Raw genomic sequence first — 18,116 nt, forward strand, 5'->3', positions numbered from 1 at the left:
TGTGTTTTGTTTTTGAGGCAGTTTGAAAAAATCTCGGGGATGTCTTTTGTTTTGTTTTTTAAGTAGTTTGAAAGAATCTCGGGGACCCCTCGTTTTGTGTTTGAACCAATCTCAAGGTGACCCGTTGTCTTGTTTTTAAAGTAATTTGAAAGAATCTCAGGAATTCCTTGTCATGTTTTTGAAATAATTTGAAAGAATCTCGGGGACCCATTGTGTGTTGTTTTTGAAGTAGTAGAAGTAGTAAGGACCTTTCTGTGTATTGTTTTTTTTTTTCGCAATTTGTTAGAATCTTGGGGACTCCTGTGTGTCTTATTTTTTAATTAATTTGAAATAATTTCTCAGGGACCCCTTGTGTTTTGTTTTTGAAGTAGTTTGAAAGCAACTCGACGTCCTGTGATCTTGATATCTTATCCTTGAAGTAATTTGAAACAATTTTGGAATTCCTTATCTTGTTTTTTAAGTAATTTGAAAGAATATCGGGGATCTTTGTGTGAATTGTTTTTTGAGGCAATATATTATTAGGATCGCGGGGACTTCCCGTGCGTTCTGTTTTTGAAGTAATTTGAAAGAATCTCGGGGATCGCTTATGTTTTGTTTTTGAAGTAGTTTGAAAGAATGTAGAAGTCCCGTGAACACTAATGTCTTGTCGTTGAAGTAATTTGAAAGAATCTATGGGACCCCTTGGGTTGTATTTTTGAAGTAGTGTGAACCAATCTCGTGGATCCCTTGTGTTGTATTTTGAAGTAGTTTGAAAGAATCTCGGGGATCGTTTTGTGTATTTCTTTTTGAAGCAATGTATTAGGATCTTGGAGACCTCCTGTGTGTTTTGTTTCTGAACTAATTTGAAAGAATCTCTCAGGGACCCCTTGCGTTTTGTTTTTGAAGTAGTTTGAAAGCATCTCAAAGTCCTGTGATCTGTGATGTCTTGTCCTTGAAGTAACTTGAAACAATCTTGAGGATCCCTTGTCTTGTTCTTTAAGTAATTTGAAAGAATCTCGGGGATCCCTTGTGTTTTATTTTTGAAGTAGTTTGAAAGAATCTCGAAGTCCCGTGTCTTTGAAGCATTTGAAATATTATCGAGGATCTTTCTGTATATTACTTTTGAAGCACTTTATAGGATCTCGGGGACACCATGTGGGTTTTGTTTTTAAAATAATTAAAAACAATTTCGGGATTCCTTGTCTTGTTTTTAAAGTAATTTGAAAGAATCTCGGAGATTTTTAAGCGTATTATTTTTGAGGCATTTATTAGATTCTCGGAGACTCTTTGTGTTTTGTTTTTGAAGTAGTTTGAAAGAATCTCGTTAATATCTTGTCTTGTGTTGAAGTAATTTGGAAGAATCTCGAAGACCCCTTTGTTTTGTTTTTGAAGTAGTGTCTCTTGTGTTGTTTTTGAGGTAATTGGGACTCCTTCCTTGCCCATTCGTGAACGTACTTACTTTAAAAACCGCAAAAAGAAAGAGAAACTAAGGGGTCCTAATATTCTTTCAAATCCGTAGAAATAAACACTAGGGTTCCTAAGGTTTTTCGAACCCTTTCCAAAAGAAAACGGCAAAAGCCTGCAAGATGTTTTCAGATTGTTTCAAAAACAAGACACAAACAGTCCCTAAGGTTTGAAAAAAAGGCACAAGGGAACCCTGAGATCCTATTAAACTATTTCAGAAACGACGCATCAAAAGCCTCCAAGATATGTTCAAATTCTTTAAAAAACTCAATAAATTCTCAAAATTCTTCCACATGTTTTCAAAAAAATTGACGATTGGATATATAATTCAGTACAGTAATACACTAATGGGCGATGCTCGTATAGTTGTACAGTGAAGCATAAATCCCTCCCCTTTGTACTATAGTAGCTAGATCACTTTATTTATTAGAGAATACGAGACAAAACTTTTCAAGTATTTTTAGTTCTCGTTTTTAATTAAAACACCAGCATGAAATGCACTGTTCTCGTAATTTAGGGCAGACGACGCTCGAATGACGCAATACTCACTCTTTTTTGACGTCATAGATGGTGTACTGCGCCGTGAAGGATTGTCTGAATACCTGAAACACAAAACGACATTATTAGAATAGATGTTCCAAGTTGGCACAACCAAACCATTTATATATATCATCGGAGAAGCGGCGCCATTTTGAAACTCGGCGATTAAAAGCATCCTTCTTTAGGTTATTAAACTTCCTTTAAAACCGCGAGTTTGCAGTGAACCGGAAAGAGTTGTGGCAACAACACGACATCTGCCATTCTAATGCAGTAATAGCGGCAGGAATGGTGACGTGCTCGCGGCGTTGTCTTTTTTCGATTAACCATTGAAATACAGCATAAAGGGACACATCCTGCTTGCGGAGAACCGACTGGTGATCAATTACAGTGCCACAGCTACGTGTCAGTCCTGCAGACATTGCAGGAGAGTCCTGCGGCACTGTGCCAAATTTCGTTAAGCGCCGACTTGTCTCCTATCCTCTATCAGTCAGGAGGGAGTACTTTGAACCACGGATTACCTCGCAGTTCACTTCAAAGTCTTAAATTTAATTGACCATGTTAAGCTTAACGATTTGACAACTGAAACGCGCTGATCGCCGGATTCCGGATAGGTTAGGGCTAAGTCCGCGTGGGGTGTTGAGTTTCGTCGGTTGGGGTTTTATAGGCCGGGGAAATTGGGAAAAAGCAATAATATTTCCGGTTTTGATGTTTCGCAAATGTGTTTATTTGACGACAGAATTTGCGTACGTCATTTAGTGGTCGAAGTTGAATCTTTGAGACAGCTCTTACAGGTCGTTGAAATTAGATTTTACGGTAATATTCTTTTTTTTTTAATGTAGAAACTGCACTTTTTGGCACGGTAACACAGATCAGTGTATACATTTTTCAGAAAACAGCTGTTTTGTTTCAGGATGTAACCTGAAAACCCAGTAAATATTTTTACATGGCTGATTTTTCAGCATGTCCACAATTGTTGATATTCAAGAACTATTTTTGTTCGTAAGCACGATCAGCAGGATTTTTGAAGATTAATCTTTGGTAGAATTTTTGTCATCTCAAATCAGTATTAATTTGAAAATGTGAGTTGAAAATACAACAATCAAAGATAAATTTTGAAAAATCCATCGCTGTCTTTGATTTTTACTACTCTCTCGGTATAAAACTAAAACATTGGTCGAAAGATATTTCAAGAGAACTTCCTTCGCCTCTGAAGTAACAAATCCTGCATATTTCAAAAATGATAACATTTTATTTTGCGAAATTTTCCTCTTTCGTTCTTTCGCTTCTCTATGGAGTAAAAACAATATAGAAAGTACTAGTCACAGTGTAATAGAAAAAATAAGGTTTCAGCTTCTTAAAAAAAAGATAGTTGGGGCTCCGAGAAGGTTTCGCATTAAAAAAAAAGACAATTGGGGCCTCAAAGAAGGTTTTACCTTGAAATGGTTGAAAGTTATTTCGACAGAACTTTCCTTGTCACTGAAGTAGAGCGTAATCTTCGGTTTTTCGATAGGCAATTTTTTCAGTTTTCAAGTTTATATTTTCCGGTTTCCAATTTTCCGACTTTCGAATTTTAAATTTTTAGATTTTTCAATTTTTCGGTTCTTTAGTTTTCAACTTGTAGTTTTTCGTTTCGGATTTTTTTTCTTTATTTTTTCAACTATCAGAATTTTCAGTGTTTCGATTTTTTGTTTTTATAATATCAAATTTTTCAGTTATTCGTTTCTGTTTTTCGATTTTCCAACTCTTATTTGTCTTAATTTTTAAATTTTGCAATTTTTTTCGATTCACGAGTTTTCAATTTGTAATTTTTCAATTTTTCATTTCTTCAGTTTTTCGATTTGCAATTTTTCGTTTCGGTTTTTGTTTTCTTTCATTTTTCAGTTTTCTTTGTTTTTCAATGTTTTAATGTAATGTACAGTTAATATATCTTTACACAGATTTATATATTACTGAAATTACTTACAGACATATAAATATTTAAAAGAAAAACAAACAAACGATTTTATAATTTTTGTTTTATTCAAAGTGAAATTTTTCAATTTTAATATATTTCGATTTGCAATTGTCCGGTTTTAAATTTTTCGCCTTTCAGATTTTTACAATTTTTCTACTACTCATTTTAAATGTGTAATAATGATTTTTAAAATTTTTCCTTTTTTCAATTTCACGACTTTTCTATTTTTCGATTATTAATTTTTCAAATTCCCGTTACAATTTATGGGTTTTCCAATTTTTGGATCCGGTTTCTTCTTCTTTCTAAATTTTAGCTTCATTAACTTTTTTCCATTTTTAAATTTCTCGATTTCTAGTTTTTCAATGCTTTAGTCCTTCGTTTCTTCAGTGCTTCGATTTAAATTTTTCGATTTTCCACTTTTCAGTTTTGCACATTTTCGTCTTTTCATATTTTCAATCTTTCAATTTCTTCCGATTATTTAATTTTTCAATTTTTCAACTTTTCAAATCAAAAACATGGAAAAATTGCAAAATTGTAAAATTGAAAATTAAAATTCGAAAAAGCTCAAAATTAAAATTTTGAAAAATCTAAAAATTAGAATTCGTAGGATTACAAATCGAGAAAGTTAAAAATCGAAAAATCTAAATACTTATTGTAAAAAATAAGTATTGAAAATTATAGAAATCGGAAAATCGGATAATAATTGAGAAATCTAAGACTTGCAAAACTGAAGAATTTAAAGGTTGGAGCAAACTGGGGAATTGAAAAATCAAAAATTGATGATTTGAAAAATTGAATAAAAGAAAAATTATAAATTTGAAAGAAACAACAAAAAATAAAGGAAGTAAAGACGAAACATTGTGATATAAAAATGAGAAAATGAGAAAAATCGGAAAAATGAAAAATAAAAATCAAAAACCTGAAAAACTGAGGAAATGAAAATTTTAAAAACAGAAAAGTTAATAATTGAGAAACTGAAAAATCGAAAAATTGAAGAAACGAAAAATTGAAATTAGAAATCTAGAAATTGAAAAAGTGGAAAAATTAGAGTTGAAAAACGAAAAATTATGAAACCTAAACATTGAAAAATGAAAAAATTGAAAAATGAAAGAAAATGAATAAACGAAAAATTGTCATATCAAAAAATTTTAAAATCGAAGAGAAAGGAAAAAACAAAAATTGTGAATATCAAAAAATTCGTCGAAGGTAAATAAACCTAGATTTTTCGAAAATTTTGAAACTTTGAATCTGCGTTTAAAAAAAATTGAATACACGAAAAATTATAAAATTGAAAGAAACAATAAAAAATAAAGGAACGAATAAACGAAAAATTATGATGCAAAAACGAGAAAATGAGAATAAAAAAATTGGAAAAATGAAAACTAAAAATCAAGAACTTGAAAAATTGAGGAAATGAAAATTTGAAAAATGAAAAACTCAACAACTGAGAAACTGAAAAATCGAAAAATGAAAAATTGTAATCTCGAAAAATTACAAAATTTAAAAGTTGCAAATCAAAAAATTGACGAAACGAAAAATTGAAATTAGAAATCCAGAAATTGAAAAATTGGAAAATTTAGAGTTGACAAACGAAAATTTATTAAACTTTAACACTGAAAAATGAAAGAAAATGAAAAAACGAAAAATTGTGACATCAAAAAATTCTGAAATCGAAGAGAAAGGAAAAACAAAAAATTGTGAATAACAAAAAATTTGTCGAAGGTAAATAAACTCAGATTTTTCGAAAATTTTGAAAATTTGAATCTGCGTGCTCGGCATTCGTCTCAAAAAATTTGAATAAATGAAAAATTATAGAATCGAAAAAAACAATAAAAAATAAAGGAACGAATAAATGAAAAATTATAATACAAGAACGAGAAAATGAAAACTAAAAAATTGGAAAAATGAAAAATAAAAATCAAGAACTTGAAAATTCGAGGAAATGAAAATTTGAAAAATAGGAAACTTAATAATTGAGAAACTGAAAACTCGAAAAATGAAAAATTGTAATCTCGAAAAATTATAAAATTGAAAAATTGCAAATCGAAAACCTAAAGAAACGGAAAATCGAAATTGCAAATCCAGAAATTGAGAAATTTGAAAAATTAGAGTTGAAAAACGAAAAATTGTGAAACCTAAACATTGAAAAATGAAAAAACTGAAAAATGAAAAAAATGAAGAAACGACAAATAATCATATCAAAAAATTGTAAAATCGAAACGAAAGGGAAAACAAAAATTATGAATATCAATAAATTGTCGAAAGTAAATAAACCCAAATTTTTCGAAAATTTTGAAAATTTGAATCTTCGTGCTCGGCATTCGTTTCAAAAAATTTGAATAAATGAAAAATTATAGAATCGAAAAAAACAATAAAAAATAAAGGAACGAATAAATGAAAAATTATAATACAAGAACGAGAAAATGAAAACTAAAAAATTGGAAAAATGAAAAATAAAAATCAAGAACTTGAAAAATTGAGGAAATGAAAATTTGAAAAATAGGAAACTTAATAATTGAGAAACTGAAAACTCGAAAAATGAAAAATTGTAATCTCGAAAAATTATAAAATTGAAAAATTGCAAATCGAAAACCTGAAGAAACGAAAAATTGAAATTACAAATCCAGAAATTGAGAAATTGGAAAAATTAGAGTTGAAAAAGGAAAAATTATGAAACCTAAACATTGAAAAATCAAAGAAAATGAAGAAACGAAAAATTGACAACAAAAAATTGTAAAATCGAAGAGAAAGGAAAAATGAAAAATTGTGAATGTCAAAAAATTGGTCGAAGGTAAATAAACCCAGAGTTTTCGAAAATTTAGAAAATTTAAATCTGCGTGCTCTGCATTCGTTACAAAAAATTTGAATAAACGAAAAATTATGATACAAAAACGAGAAAATAAGAATAAAAAAATTGGAAAAATGAAAAATATAAATCAAGAACTTGAAAAACGGAGGAAATAAAAATTTGAAAAATAGAAAACTTAGTAATTGAGAAAATGAAAAATTGAAAAATGAAAAATTACAAAATTGAACAATTGCAAATCGAAAAATTGAAGAAACTAAAAATTGAAATTGGAAGTTGAGAAACTGAAAAATTGGAAAAATTAGAGTTGAAAAACTATGCAACCGAAACATTGAAAAATGGAAAAATTGAAAATGGAAAGAAAGTGAAAAAACGAAAAATTGTCATATCAAAAAATTGGTCGAAGGTAAATAAATCCTGATTTTTGGAAGAAATAGGAGATTTGATTTATATTGTTCGACGTAAGTTTTTCCATTACAAATTTTTTTAACAACACGTATATCAGTTTAGATAGATGTGTAACTTATTAATCGTTATTATTAGTAACACTAATAATAACGATTCTGTATTCCAAAATTTTTCTTGATTTTAATCAATAAATAAGGTATTGCCTCATTTATTAATCTTTTTAAGTCACTCATTATAAGTAATTGTAGAAACTATGAGTACATTAATAAACCCCAAATACGGAGTCATAATATTTTGCATATTTCAAGAGAATTTATTCTACAAAATTTTGTAGTGACAAAGTTAAATTGTTAAATGTTGTTACACAATTAATTTTTTTTTTCCCAAAAATCTGGATGTCTGAGGTAAAAACACAGGACGGATTCATACACCACAAGTGCAAGGGCATCTTATTTTATAAAATTTTAAAAAATTATTGTTGTAAGTTTTAGAGATGACACCATCTAGGTGGTGGATGAGTAGCTAAATTGTGGTTAGAGTTTTACAATCTGCATGATAATCCTAATATATGTACAAAATTTGACAACAATCGATCCATTAGTTTCGAAAATTATCAATCTAATAAAAATCCGGAAAGACGGCAGGCAGACAGACAGAGACACAGACGGAAACGGGACACCTACTTTTTCGTTCTCTATAAAATCAAAAAGCACATTTCAAAAAATATCTGTCAAGAACCACACTGAAGGTGTATAAATATTCAAAAAGATTCGCATTTTTAACATAAATATTTACCTACACCGAGATTTCATCAGCTTATTTTATTTATCACGTGTAAATTAGTGCTGTCAGTTGCAAACATTCTGTTTATATAATTACTGTTCTAATAACTTGACCTTGCTATATTTAAATAAACGAATATGAATCCTTTTATTTATATTCCACCCCAATCTCACAATAAATGTTCTTCAAGTTTATTATTTCTAAAACCGATTGAATAAATTTCGCCGGGCATCGGTACAGTAAAGCGTTTATTAAATCTCCTCCTAAATTTCCGCGAAAATTCGGCACGCTCAGTACGCCCCTGCTCCCACTCATAATTTCCAAGATCCATCGTTTAACACAACCCCGTTTAAGCTCCCGAAACATGCAACCTATTCGTGCCAGTTGCTTTATTAGAAGGAAACACCTTATAATGTAAGCAACTTCAGGCAGAACCAGATCAGTAAATCCCTCATTGCTCGCGATTTATGAGCAACCACACAAAACAACACACAATAAAAAACACACTCGGAAATATCTTTACGACTTTGACTGGCTCGAATTTAAAACTTTAATCAGTTGCCATAAAACTTTTTAGGACAGGTCTCAACCCCTGAAACAAAAGTCTTTTCGCGTGCAACGAGGCGAGGGAAATCATTTAGGGCACATGAGTGCAGCAGGAAAATAGGGCTAGGTGCGCAGACTGGGGAGATGTTGTTAAGATAGAGCAAAGGTTACATTATTTCAGTATTCAGATCAGATTTGAGGAGTTACGTTTGCTCGTATCGTCCAAATAAACCACCGTGAGTCACGCGAGCTCAGCGATGCTACACTTTTTTAAATGTCCTGTCGTGATGGCCTTCGAAAAAAGTTAATTAGAATACATGCAATAAAGCTCCTGAAAAACGATACTGTCTTATGGAATTGTATAGAGGTTGCAATCGCCTGAAGAATCAAATTTCGATCCGTTGTAAAAGAAAAACGTAAAATTGGAGTTAAGAAAGTGTATATTGATTTTTGTCAACCACAAACCCACAATCTGAAACATTTACTTTTTGTTGCAACTATGGTTTTGATCTTAATGAATAAATCAACTTAAAATTTAACTCATATTTTACTTTGATACATTTGCTTATGATTACTGTTATCGTTAAACTTCGTGCATACAGATTTTTTTTTAAGTTTATTACAGGTCTGTTACTTTTTTTTTTTTTTTTAAACACGAAATAAACTGCTTGATGGATAGATAAACAAACTTAGATAGCATCTGGAAGAAAATTTGTTTTAAATAACTGGAAAGTTGTTGATAAAAAAACTAGGCAAGAACTCTTTCAAAAATGCTGATTTAAGCTCCAGTGAATATTACAGAAATAGTGCATTTTATCATTACTTACAATGTAATGTACGATTTCTAGAGTCTTATAAGCTGAAAACAGTGGTGGAAACCGCGTTCTGAAATTTCCATAACTAATTCAGATATTGATTTATAAAAAAAACGCAATGAAAAAATTTCAACAAAATAAAGAAAAATTATAATAAACCGTTTAAAAAACTTCTCTTGCTTTAAATAGTGAAAGTTGTGGACAAATTATATTTAAAATTTCATAAAAATAAGTCTGTTAACTATCACAAAATTATCCCATCCCTGAAAAACTGATGGTTTTCTAATTTAGTATGGATCTTCAGAATAAAGTTGAATTAAAAAATCACGCTCTGAGTGGTGACCTAATACTTGTCAGGTCATGGCAAGTTCGGTCAGGTCAAATTAATCAGTAAAATCAACTGACAATTTTTTTTTTGATTTACAGTAAAAATCTATATTTAAAATAATTAAAAAATTATGAAACTCCACCAGCTTATTCACTCTTACAGGAACGTCTGCAGGATTATTATAATAAAAAAAAAACTAGGTAGTCTCACTCACGATTCATAACTAAACGTCCTTATGAGACCCACTATTTTAAAATAGTAAGAATGCGAGCGCAGCGAGCTTATTAAAAAATTCTCCGTTGGTTTTCCTGATGAGTGAAATTAAGTTAAGAGAATTTTTTGTTGTTTAAAAATGTGAAACTTGAAAATGTTTCTGATTATCTGTTAAATTTGAGGAGACTCTAGCGATCTAAACATGCTCGCTGCGCTCGTATTCTAAGAGTGGGTTTGCTTTAAAATCCAAAGATTTATTCTGTTAACAGAACGTGTTTACAACGTCGCTGACACTTTTCCCGAATGAAAATAAAGCTGAAAAAATTAATTTTAAATGTAAGCGCAGCGAGCCCGTTCACGTGTATTTAAAAAATTATTCCCTGAGAAACTAAATTATTATCAAAAAAAATTTTGTTACATAAGAATGTGGGTTTTCAAATTGTTTGTGATCACTATGGCTCTGGGAATTAAACACCCTGAACGTGCTCCCTGCGTTCGTATTTTAAGAATTGATTTTTCGAAGTAATTCACCTTGACGGGGAGATATTGAGAATTATTATAATAATAAAAATCAAGTAACCTTGTTGACAGTTCATTCGTAAGAATCTTATGGGACGCGACCGCAGCGAGCATATTTAGGTGTTATTCAAAATTTTCGTCGATGTCCCTGGGTTGCAAAATTATTAATAAGAGAATTTTTTATTTTCTAAAAACGGGAAGCTTGACAGTGTTTGTAATTACTTAAATCGAACGTACTCGCTGCGCTCGTATTCTGAAGTTTTTTTTTTTTTAATAATTTATCTAGAGATTTATTATTGCCACAAATTCTAGATCGCTTCTCTAAAATACTTTCTTAAATTAATCACTTCTACGAAACCAAACTGGACAAAAAAAAGTTTAGAATGCGAGAGCAGCGAGCATATGCAGGTGGTCTTAAAAATAATTCACTGCTGTCTATGAGAAACCAAATTATAAACAAAAAAATATATCTATCGTCCACAAAAGTGTGAATTTTAGGAATAATTATGTTTGTTCAAGTAGGGGACTCTTGTAACCTGCACGTACTCGCTGCGCTCGTATTCAAAGACTGAGTTTGTTTTAAAATCTAGAGATTTATTCTTTCAACAAAACCCACTTACAACTTCGCTGACATAATTCTGTGAGAATAAAGATGAATGATACTCAGCTTCGTCCTTTTCGTCCTTCGTCTTTTTCGTCCTTCGTCCTTTTCGTCCTTCGTCCTTTTCGACCTTCGTCTTTTCGTCCGTCGTCCTTTTCGTTCTTCGTCCATTTCGCCCTTCGTCCTTTTCGCCTTTCGTCTTTTTCGTCCTTCGTAATCCTCCTCGTCCTTCGTCCTTTTCGTCCATCGTCCTTTTCGTCCTTCGTCCTTTTCGTCCTTCGTCCTTTTCGTCCTTCGTCCTTTTCGTCCTTCGTCCTTTTCGTCCTTCGTCCCTTTCGTCCTTCGTCCTTTTCGTCCTTCGTCTTTTTCGTCCTTCATCCTTTACGTCCTTCATCCTTTCCGTCCTTCCTCCTTTCCGTCCCTCGTCCTTTTCGTCCCTCGTCCTTTCCGTCCTTCGCCCTTTCCATCCTTCGTCCTTTCGGTCCTTCGTCCGTTTCGTCCTTCGTCTTTCTCGTCCTTCGTTCTTCGTCCTTTTCGTCCTTTATCTTTTTCTCCCTTCGTCTTTTTATCGCTTCGTGCTTTTCGTCCTTCATAATCCTCCTCGTCCTACGTCCTTTTCGCCTTTTGTTCTTTTCGTCCTTCGTCCTTTTCGTCCTTCGTCCTTTCCGTCCTTCATCCTTTCCGTCCTTCATCCTTTCAGTCCTTCGTCCTTTTCGCCCTTTCCGTCCTTCGTCTTTCTCGTCCTTCGTTCTTCACCCTTTTCGTCCTTCGTTCTTGTTGTCCTTCGTCCTTCGTCCTTTTCATCCTTCGTCCTTTTTTCCTCCAACGTCATTTTCGTCCTTCGTCTTTCATCCTTTTCGTCTATTTCGTCCTTTTTGTCCTTCTCGTCCTTCGTCCTTTTCGTCCTACATTGTGCTCCCCGTCCTCCGTCCTTCGTCCTTTTCGTCCTTCGTCCTTTTTGTCCTTCGTCCTTCGTCCTTTTCATCCTTCGTCCTTTTTTCGTCCAACGTCATTTTCGTCTTTCGTCCTTCGTCCTTTTCGTCCTTTTCGTCCTTTTTGTCCTTCTCGTCCTTCGTCCTTTTCGTCCTTCATTGTGCTCCCCGTCCTCCGTCCTTCGTCCTTTTCGTCCTTTGTCCTTTTTCCGTTCTTCGTCCTTCTCGTCCTTCGTTCTTCATCCTTCTCGTCCTTCGTTCTTCATCCTTTCCGTTCTTCGTCCTTTCCGTCCTTCGTCCTTTTCGTCCTTCATCCTTTTCGTCCTTTTTGTCCTTGTTGTCCTCCCCGTCCTTCGTCCTTTTCGTCCTTTGTCCTTTTTCCGTTCTTCGTCCTTCTCGTCCTTAGTTCTTCGTCTTTTTCGTCCCTCGTCCTTTTCGTTCTTCGTCCTTTCCGTCCTTCGTCCTTTCCGTCCTTCGTCTTTTCCGTCCTTCGTCCTTTCTGTCTTTTGTCCTTTCCGTCCTTCGTCCTTTTCGTCCTTTTCGCCCTTTCCGTTCTTCGTCTTTCTCGTCCTTCGTTCTTCATCCTTTTCGCCCTTCGTCATTTTCGTCCTTCGTCCTTTTCGTCCTTCGTCCTTTTTGTCCTTCGTCCTTCATCCTTTTCATCTTTCGTGCCTTTTTCGTCCAACGTCATTTTCGTCCTTCGTCCTTTTCGTCCTTCGTCCTTCGTCCTTTTCGTCCTTTTCGTCCTTTTCGTCCTTTTTGTCCTTCTCGTCCTTCGTCCTTTTCGTCCTTCATTGTCCTCCCCGTCCTTCGTCCTTTTCGTCCTTTGTCCTTTTTCCGTTCTTCGTCCTTCTCGTCCTTCGTTCTTCGTCCTTTTCGTCCTACGTCCTTTCCGTCCTACGTTCTTTGCGTCCTTCGTCCTTTTCGTCCTTCCTTTTCGTCATTCGTCCTTTTCGTCGTTCGTCCTTTTTGTCATTTTCGTACTTTTCGTCCTTCCTCGTTTTTTCGTCCTTCGTCTTTCGTGCTTTTAGTTCTTCGTCCTTCGATATTTTCTTCCTTTGTCCTGTTTGTTCTTTGTCCTTTTCGTCCGTCGTCCTTTTCGTCATTTTCGTCCTTTTCGTCCTTTTCGTCCTTTTCGTCCTTTTTCGTCCTTCCTTTTTTCGTCCTTCGTCCTTCGTGTTTTTCGTTCTTCATCCTTCGATCTTTTCTTCCTTTGTGCTTTTCGTCCTCTGTTTTTTTCGTCCTTCGTTCTTTTCGTCCTTTTCGTCCTTTTCGTCCTCTTCGTCCTTTTTGTTCTTTTGGCTCTTCCACCTTTTCGTCCTTTTCGTCCTCCGTGCTTTTCGTCCTTTTCGTCCTTCTTGTCCTTTTTGTCCTTGTCTTTCTCGTCCTTCGTCCTTCGTCCTTTTTTCGTCCTTCGACCTTTTCGTCCTTCGACCTTTTCGTCCTTAGTTCTTCGTCCTTTTCGTCCTTGGTCCTTTTTTCGTCCTTCGTCCTCTTTTCGTCCTTCGCCCATTTTTCGTCCTTTTCGTCCTTATTGTCATTTTCGTCATTTTCGTCCTTTTCGTCCTTTTCGTCCTTTCCGCCCTTTCCGTCCTTTTCGCCGTTTTCGTTCTTTTTCGTTCTTTTCGTCCTTTTCGTTCTCTTTCGTCCTTTTCGTCAATTACAGTTAAACACAAACAACCTCGCTAAAACTCTCTTGAATAATTGTGAGACTAACCTTTAATACAAGAACGGTTAGAATGCGAGCGCAGTGAGCACGTTCAGGTTTTATTAAAAAAAATGGTCTAAAGTTTTAATATTATTGCGAAAATAGAGTGATCAGTTTTTGATTCGTACAGTAAAATAGATTGACTCATTCATTTTTTTTTCACTCTGTATAACTAATTCTAAAAATATGAATGCACGGGTAAACCACATCTACAGAGTGATAACAATGCATGTTTTAGATAGGATTTATTCGTCAAGATTTTGACACGACATCATAAGTTTCTTAGGAGAGGGTAAACGAATAAATGTTTGTTAATGATAAAGTATTCGATTTTTCAATTCCAAAATTAAACTGTAAAATGTCGTTATGCAGTTTTTATTTTTATTTTTCAAAAATCTGGGTTCTTAAACACTCAACACGAATTCATAAACTACTAACATACTCCTCCATATGTTATTTTATAAATTTTAAATAGTACATATTTACTACGGTAAATGTCGTAAATGACATCATGTTATTGTTGGTGGAGATGATAAGACAAATTTTCCTAAAATAATATTCCTGAATGTGACAACAATCGCTCCAGTAGTCTCGGAAATTATTTATGTAATAATAAATCGACACAGACGCGAACAGACGATAGATCATGTTAGGGTACAGATCAGCAACTTTTGATTATTTTGATTTCTCGAAAACGCTTGGGTGTAGCTAAATCGATTCATTTTTCAAAAAGGAGACGATTGGCTCGGTTTTCATATTCTGGTAACTGTAGCTTTGACAACTTTGTTCAGAAACTAAGAAACTGTTAGTTTTAGCAATAGTTTCCACAATTTATTACGTTTTCTCAACTCAACAGGCAGGGAAATGCTGATGTACGTTTAAATTCGATTTCGAACTATGTATTCTCATCAAATTTGTAAAACTGGCTTACATGAGATCTAGTTCTGAAAATTCTTTGGCCATAATCTACGAATATTTTGTAGGTGGTAAAATATTAACCAACATTTTATAATTATCCTCACCAATACTTAAAATTTTTCATAAAATACCACTTAAATATAGACTTAGATATAGACAATGAATTTGTATGAATGTTTGACTTCATTTTTCTCAATTTATGAACGTATAATTCCTAAATAGGTTTAAAAACGTTTTCTTTTCGGTCCCCTATACACCCCTGTTCGATCCGCGGCTTTTATTTACTTTACTCCCTTGCATCCCTTACGTTACGTCTCGATTGTTTAGACGTCATTTGCACTCGTATTTACCTATACCGTAGCCCCTTTACTCCATTAATGCCTTCATTTATCCGACTCCCCTGTACCGAGACCCTTTACGTAAGGATTCTTATCTGTCGTGACCCTTTTACGTAATACTTCCAGAATGTTTTCCTCTGAATCTCAGTATCCATGTTCTGTTTACGGATTTTATTTATTTGTTTACCTTCTTAAGCAATTTATGAACGCATTCGCCTCGGTTCCTTGTACATCTGTATTCGATTGCGGCTTTTATTTACCTTTTACTCCTTTGCATCATTTATGATCGCATCCGACGCAGTCCCTCGAACGTCCATGTTGGATTTACAGTTTTCATTTACCGGGTGCACTGATAAATGTACCTTTATTATCCATTCATGATGTTAGTATCTTATTTTTTTTTAGAGGAATAAATTTCAGAGCTTCGATAATTGTGGTTTTAGACACTCGTTTTTTAAACACTCGCTCCGCATTTATTCAAAAAAAGGTCCTTTACACTTTTACGTATATGGTATATATTATTTTTTATTGACCCTCTCCTCCTGGTTGTTTCGCCACTCGCGTCCGAGAACACGTCCCGCCATTTTATTTTATGACGTATAAAGATCCTCCATTTTTAGTGTCGTAGATCGTGGTTTGCGGTTTATTTAACGGTTTGAATTAACGCCATGACACTTCGAGGGCAATTTAGGACTGTCCTTGACTCCGGAATGTCCTTGATTTTTAAAAATTGAAATAGACACTATTTAAAAACACGTACGCCACTGCTGAAATCAGTCATTTTGTAACACTGCAAACACAGAAACACAACCATGGCGGAAATAAATCCGAAACGTGCGTTCCGCTGGTTCATTAAACGCGTCTGTTTATCATGGCAAATTCACGAAATAAATCAACTTTATCGACTACATCCTATGTTGTTCCAACTGAATGAAACGAAACTGATTAAAATTAGACTTACTGATTTAACGTCATGTTGGAAGAGCACATATTTAAGGTCCTTTGAGCACTGATACCCCTTGACGTTCAGTTGCCTCTGAAAAAAACCCGTCGTAAGATTTATGTAATCAAAAACGAAAAAACTTACCAAAGTGTGATTAGTAACTAGAACACTAACGGAGAAATTAACACTAGTGTCGAGTATAGCCAGGCTTCCGTCGTCAGCTTGGTAAACGAAATGAGAGTGTGAAATCCAGGAAGGAGGTAATCTTCTAGGAGTCAGCTCGCCCTGAAATTGTGACAAATGTAATTGAAACCAACAGGAAATAAAGGACAAGAAGGAACACTCGTCTGAGAACGATATTAGGCGCTCATAAAGACTATTAAGGACAAGTCAAGCGGCAAAATTCCTTCGGAATTCTGACCACCGACTCCAGCGCTACGAATTTCTCGAATAATTTAATTAAAATTTATCGTAATTTAGTGTTCGTGTCCAAAACAATAATTCCGGGAGCGAGGATAGGGAAGTTCTATTGCCAAAACTCACTGCAAACTTTAAAAGATAAATCAAAAACATTCTTGAGCGGAACAACTGAATGAAACCTTGCAGTGCTAGTTCCATAAAGAAAGTTTTCTGTGTTAACGTCGAGTTTGATGCTACAACTCTACGAGTTGGATTTGTCATGAGAATTATTACTACGGCCGGACTGACATCGATTTTTTGGGGGCGTTTAAAGTAAACTACGTTTTATTATTTTGTGCTCCTCGATTTTTCTTGATTTTTGAGTTCATGCTGTTACCTGGGCAGTGTTGGTGCACGTGACAATTTTTCTGCAAGTACATCTGCCGACGGTACGTTTTTACTTCCCGAGCGTAAGCGAAGCGAAGTCCGTCTGTCTGTCCGTCTGTCCGTCCGTCTGTCTGCCGTCCCGGATTTTTATTAGACAGATAATCTCTGAAAGTCCTGGGCCGATTGTTATCAAATTTTGTATTTATATTAGAAATATCATGTATCTGGTACAATGCTAACCAAAATTTGTCTAATCATCCCCATCAATAATGTGATGACGTCACTTCAAAATTGGACATTGTCGACTCCAAGCGTTCAGAAGCGATTGAATAAATGAACATTTTTGGTACATATTTAGATGGTGTCTTAAATTAACAATATTGTTGAAATCGTAATAATCCGATGGATTTTTTTCGGGAAAATTTAGTTATTTTTTATGTTTTGGAAACATTGTCTCTACTCCATGTGGATTTTTAAATGTTTTTAGTGACAAATTTTTGTTTTTATTTTCGATACATTGCGTGATATTATCACCGAGAAAAAATATAATCGAAAATTTGAAAAATCGAAAACCTGAAAAATCGAGAAATCTAAAAATGGAATGATTTTAAAAATCGAAAAACAAGGATGTCAAGAAATCGAAACACAAAAAAAAATGGTAAAACTGAACAACTGAAAAATAAAAATATCGAAGAACTGAAAATCGAAAAATCGAAACATAAAAAATTAAAACAAATGAAAAATTTGAAAATCTAAAAACGAAAAATCGACTATTCAATTTCTCTATTACTCGATTTTCTTTTAATTTTTGGATGTTTCGATATTTTAATTTTTTGCTTTTTCGATTTTTCGACTTTTCAGTTCTTCAGATTTCGTCATTTCAGTTTTGGAATTTTTCAATTTATTCATTTTTAGTTTTTTGACTCCTCATTTTTCGGTTTTTTGATTTCCATTTTTTAGGTTTCTCAATTTTTTGATATTTTAGTTTTTTTTATTTACCTATTTTTTTTAATTTAAATTTTTCAATTTTGTCTGTTTAAATTTTCAATTTTTCAATTTTTATCTTTTCGATTTTTCGGTTTTGGATATTTTCTATTTCTTTTCGACTTTCCAATTTCTCTATTAACCCATGATTGAGTTTTTCAATTTTTGGATATTGCTTTTCTTTGATTTCTCGCTTTCTCAATTTTTCGACTTCGCGGCTTTTCAATTATTCGATTTTTCGATTTTTCAGTTTTTCCATTTCCCAATTTTTCGTCATTTCAGTTTTGAACTTTTTCAATTTATCGATTTTTTTAATTTAAAATTCTTTAATTTTTTATACATTTTAATTTTAAATTTTTCATTTTCCACTTTTCTATTTCCCGAATTTTTGACATCTCGATCGATTTTTCAATGTTTCAGTTTTTCAAATTTTCGATATTTTGATTTCGCGGTTTTTCAGTTTTTCGACTTTTCGGCTTCTCAAGTTTTAGATTTTTCGATTTTCTAGTTTTCCGATATTTCGATTTTTCAATTTTCAGATTTCCCAAATT

At 33.4% G+C, this 18,116-nt stretch overlaps 1 protein-coding gene across 3 annotated transcripts in view; it reads right to left on the bottom strand.

The window, feature by feature from the left end:
• LOC135133533 (inactive dipeptidyl peptidase 10) overlaps positions 1 to 18,116 on the bottom strand; it is a 274,882-nt gene that overhangs the window by 57,853 nt on the left and 198,913 nt on the right. For all 3 annotated transcript variants that reach the window (XM_064061982.1, XM_064061981.1, XM_064061980.1), the window contains 3 exons: positions 15,940 to 16,080; positions 15,814 to 15,888; positions 1,993 to 2,045 (listed from right to left, as the gene is read on the bottom strand). In XM_064061982.1, the coding sequence (XP_063918052.1) occupies positions 1,993 to 2,045; positions 15,814 to 15,888; positions 15,940 to 16,080 (269 nt within the window). The remainder of the gene's footprint in view (positions 1 to 1,992; positions 2,046 to 15,813; positions 15,889 to 15,939; positions 16,081 to 18,116) is intronic.

This window comes from Zophobas morio, unplaced genomic scaffold (assembly GCF_036711695.1).
Source record: "Zophobas morio isolate AGI-343-1 ecotype UQ-CSIRO unplaced genomic scaffold, CSIRO_AGI_Zmor_V1 ptg000022l, whole genome shotgun sequence".
Lineage (NCBI taxonomy): Eukaryota > Metazoa > Arthropoda > Insecta > Coleoptera > Tenebrionidae > Zophobas > Zophobas morio.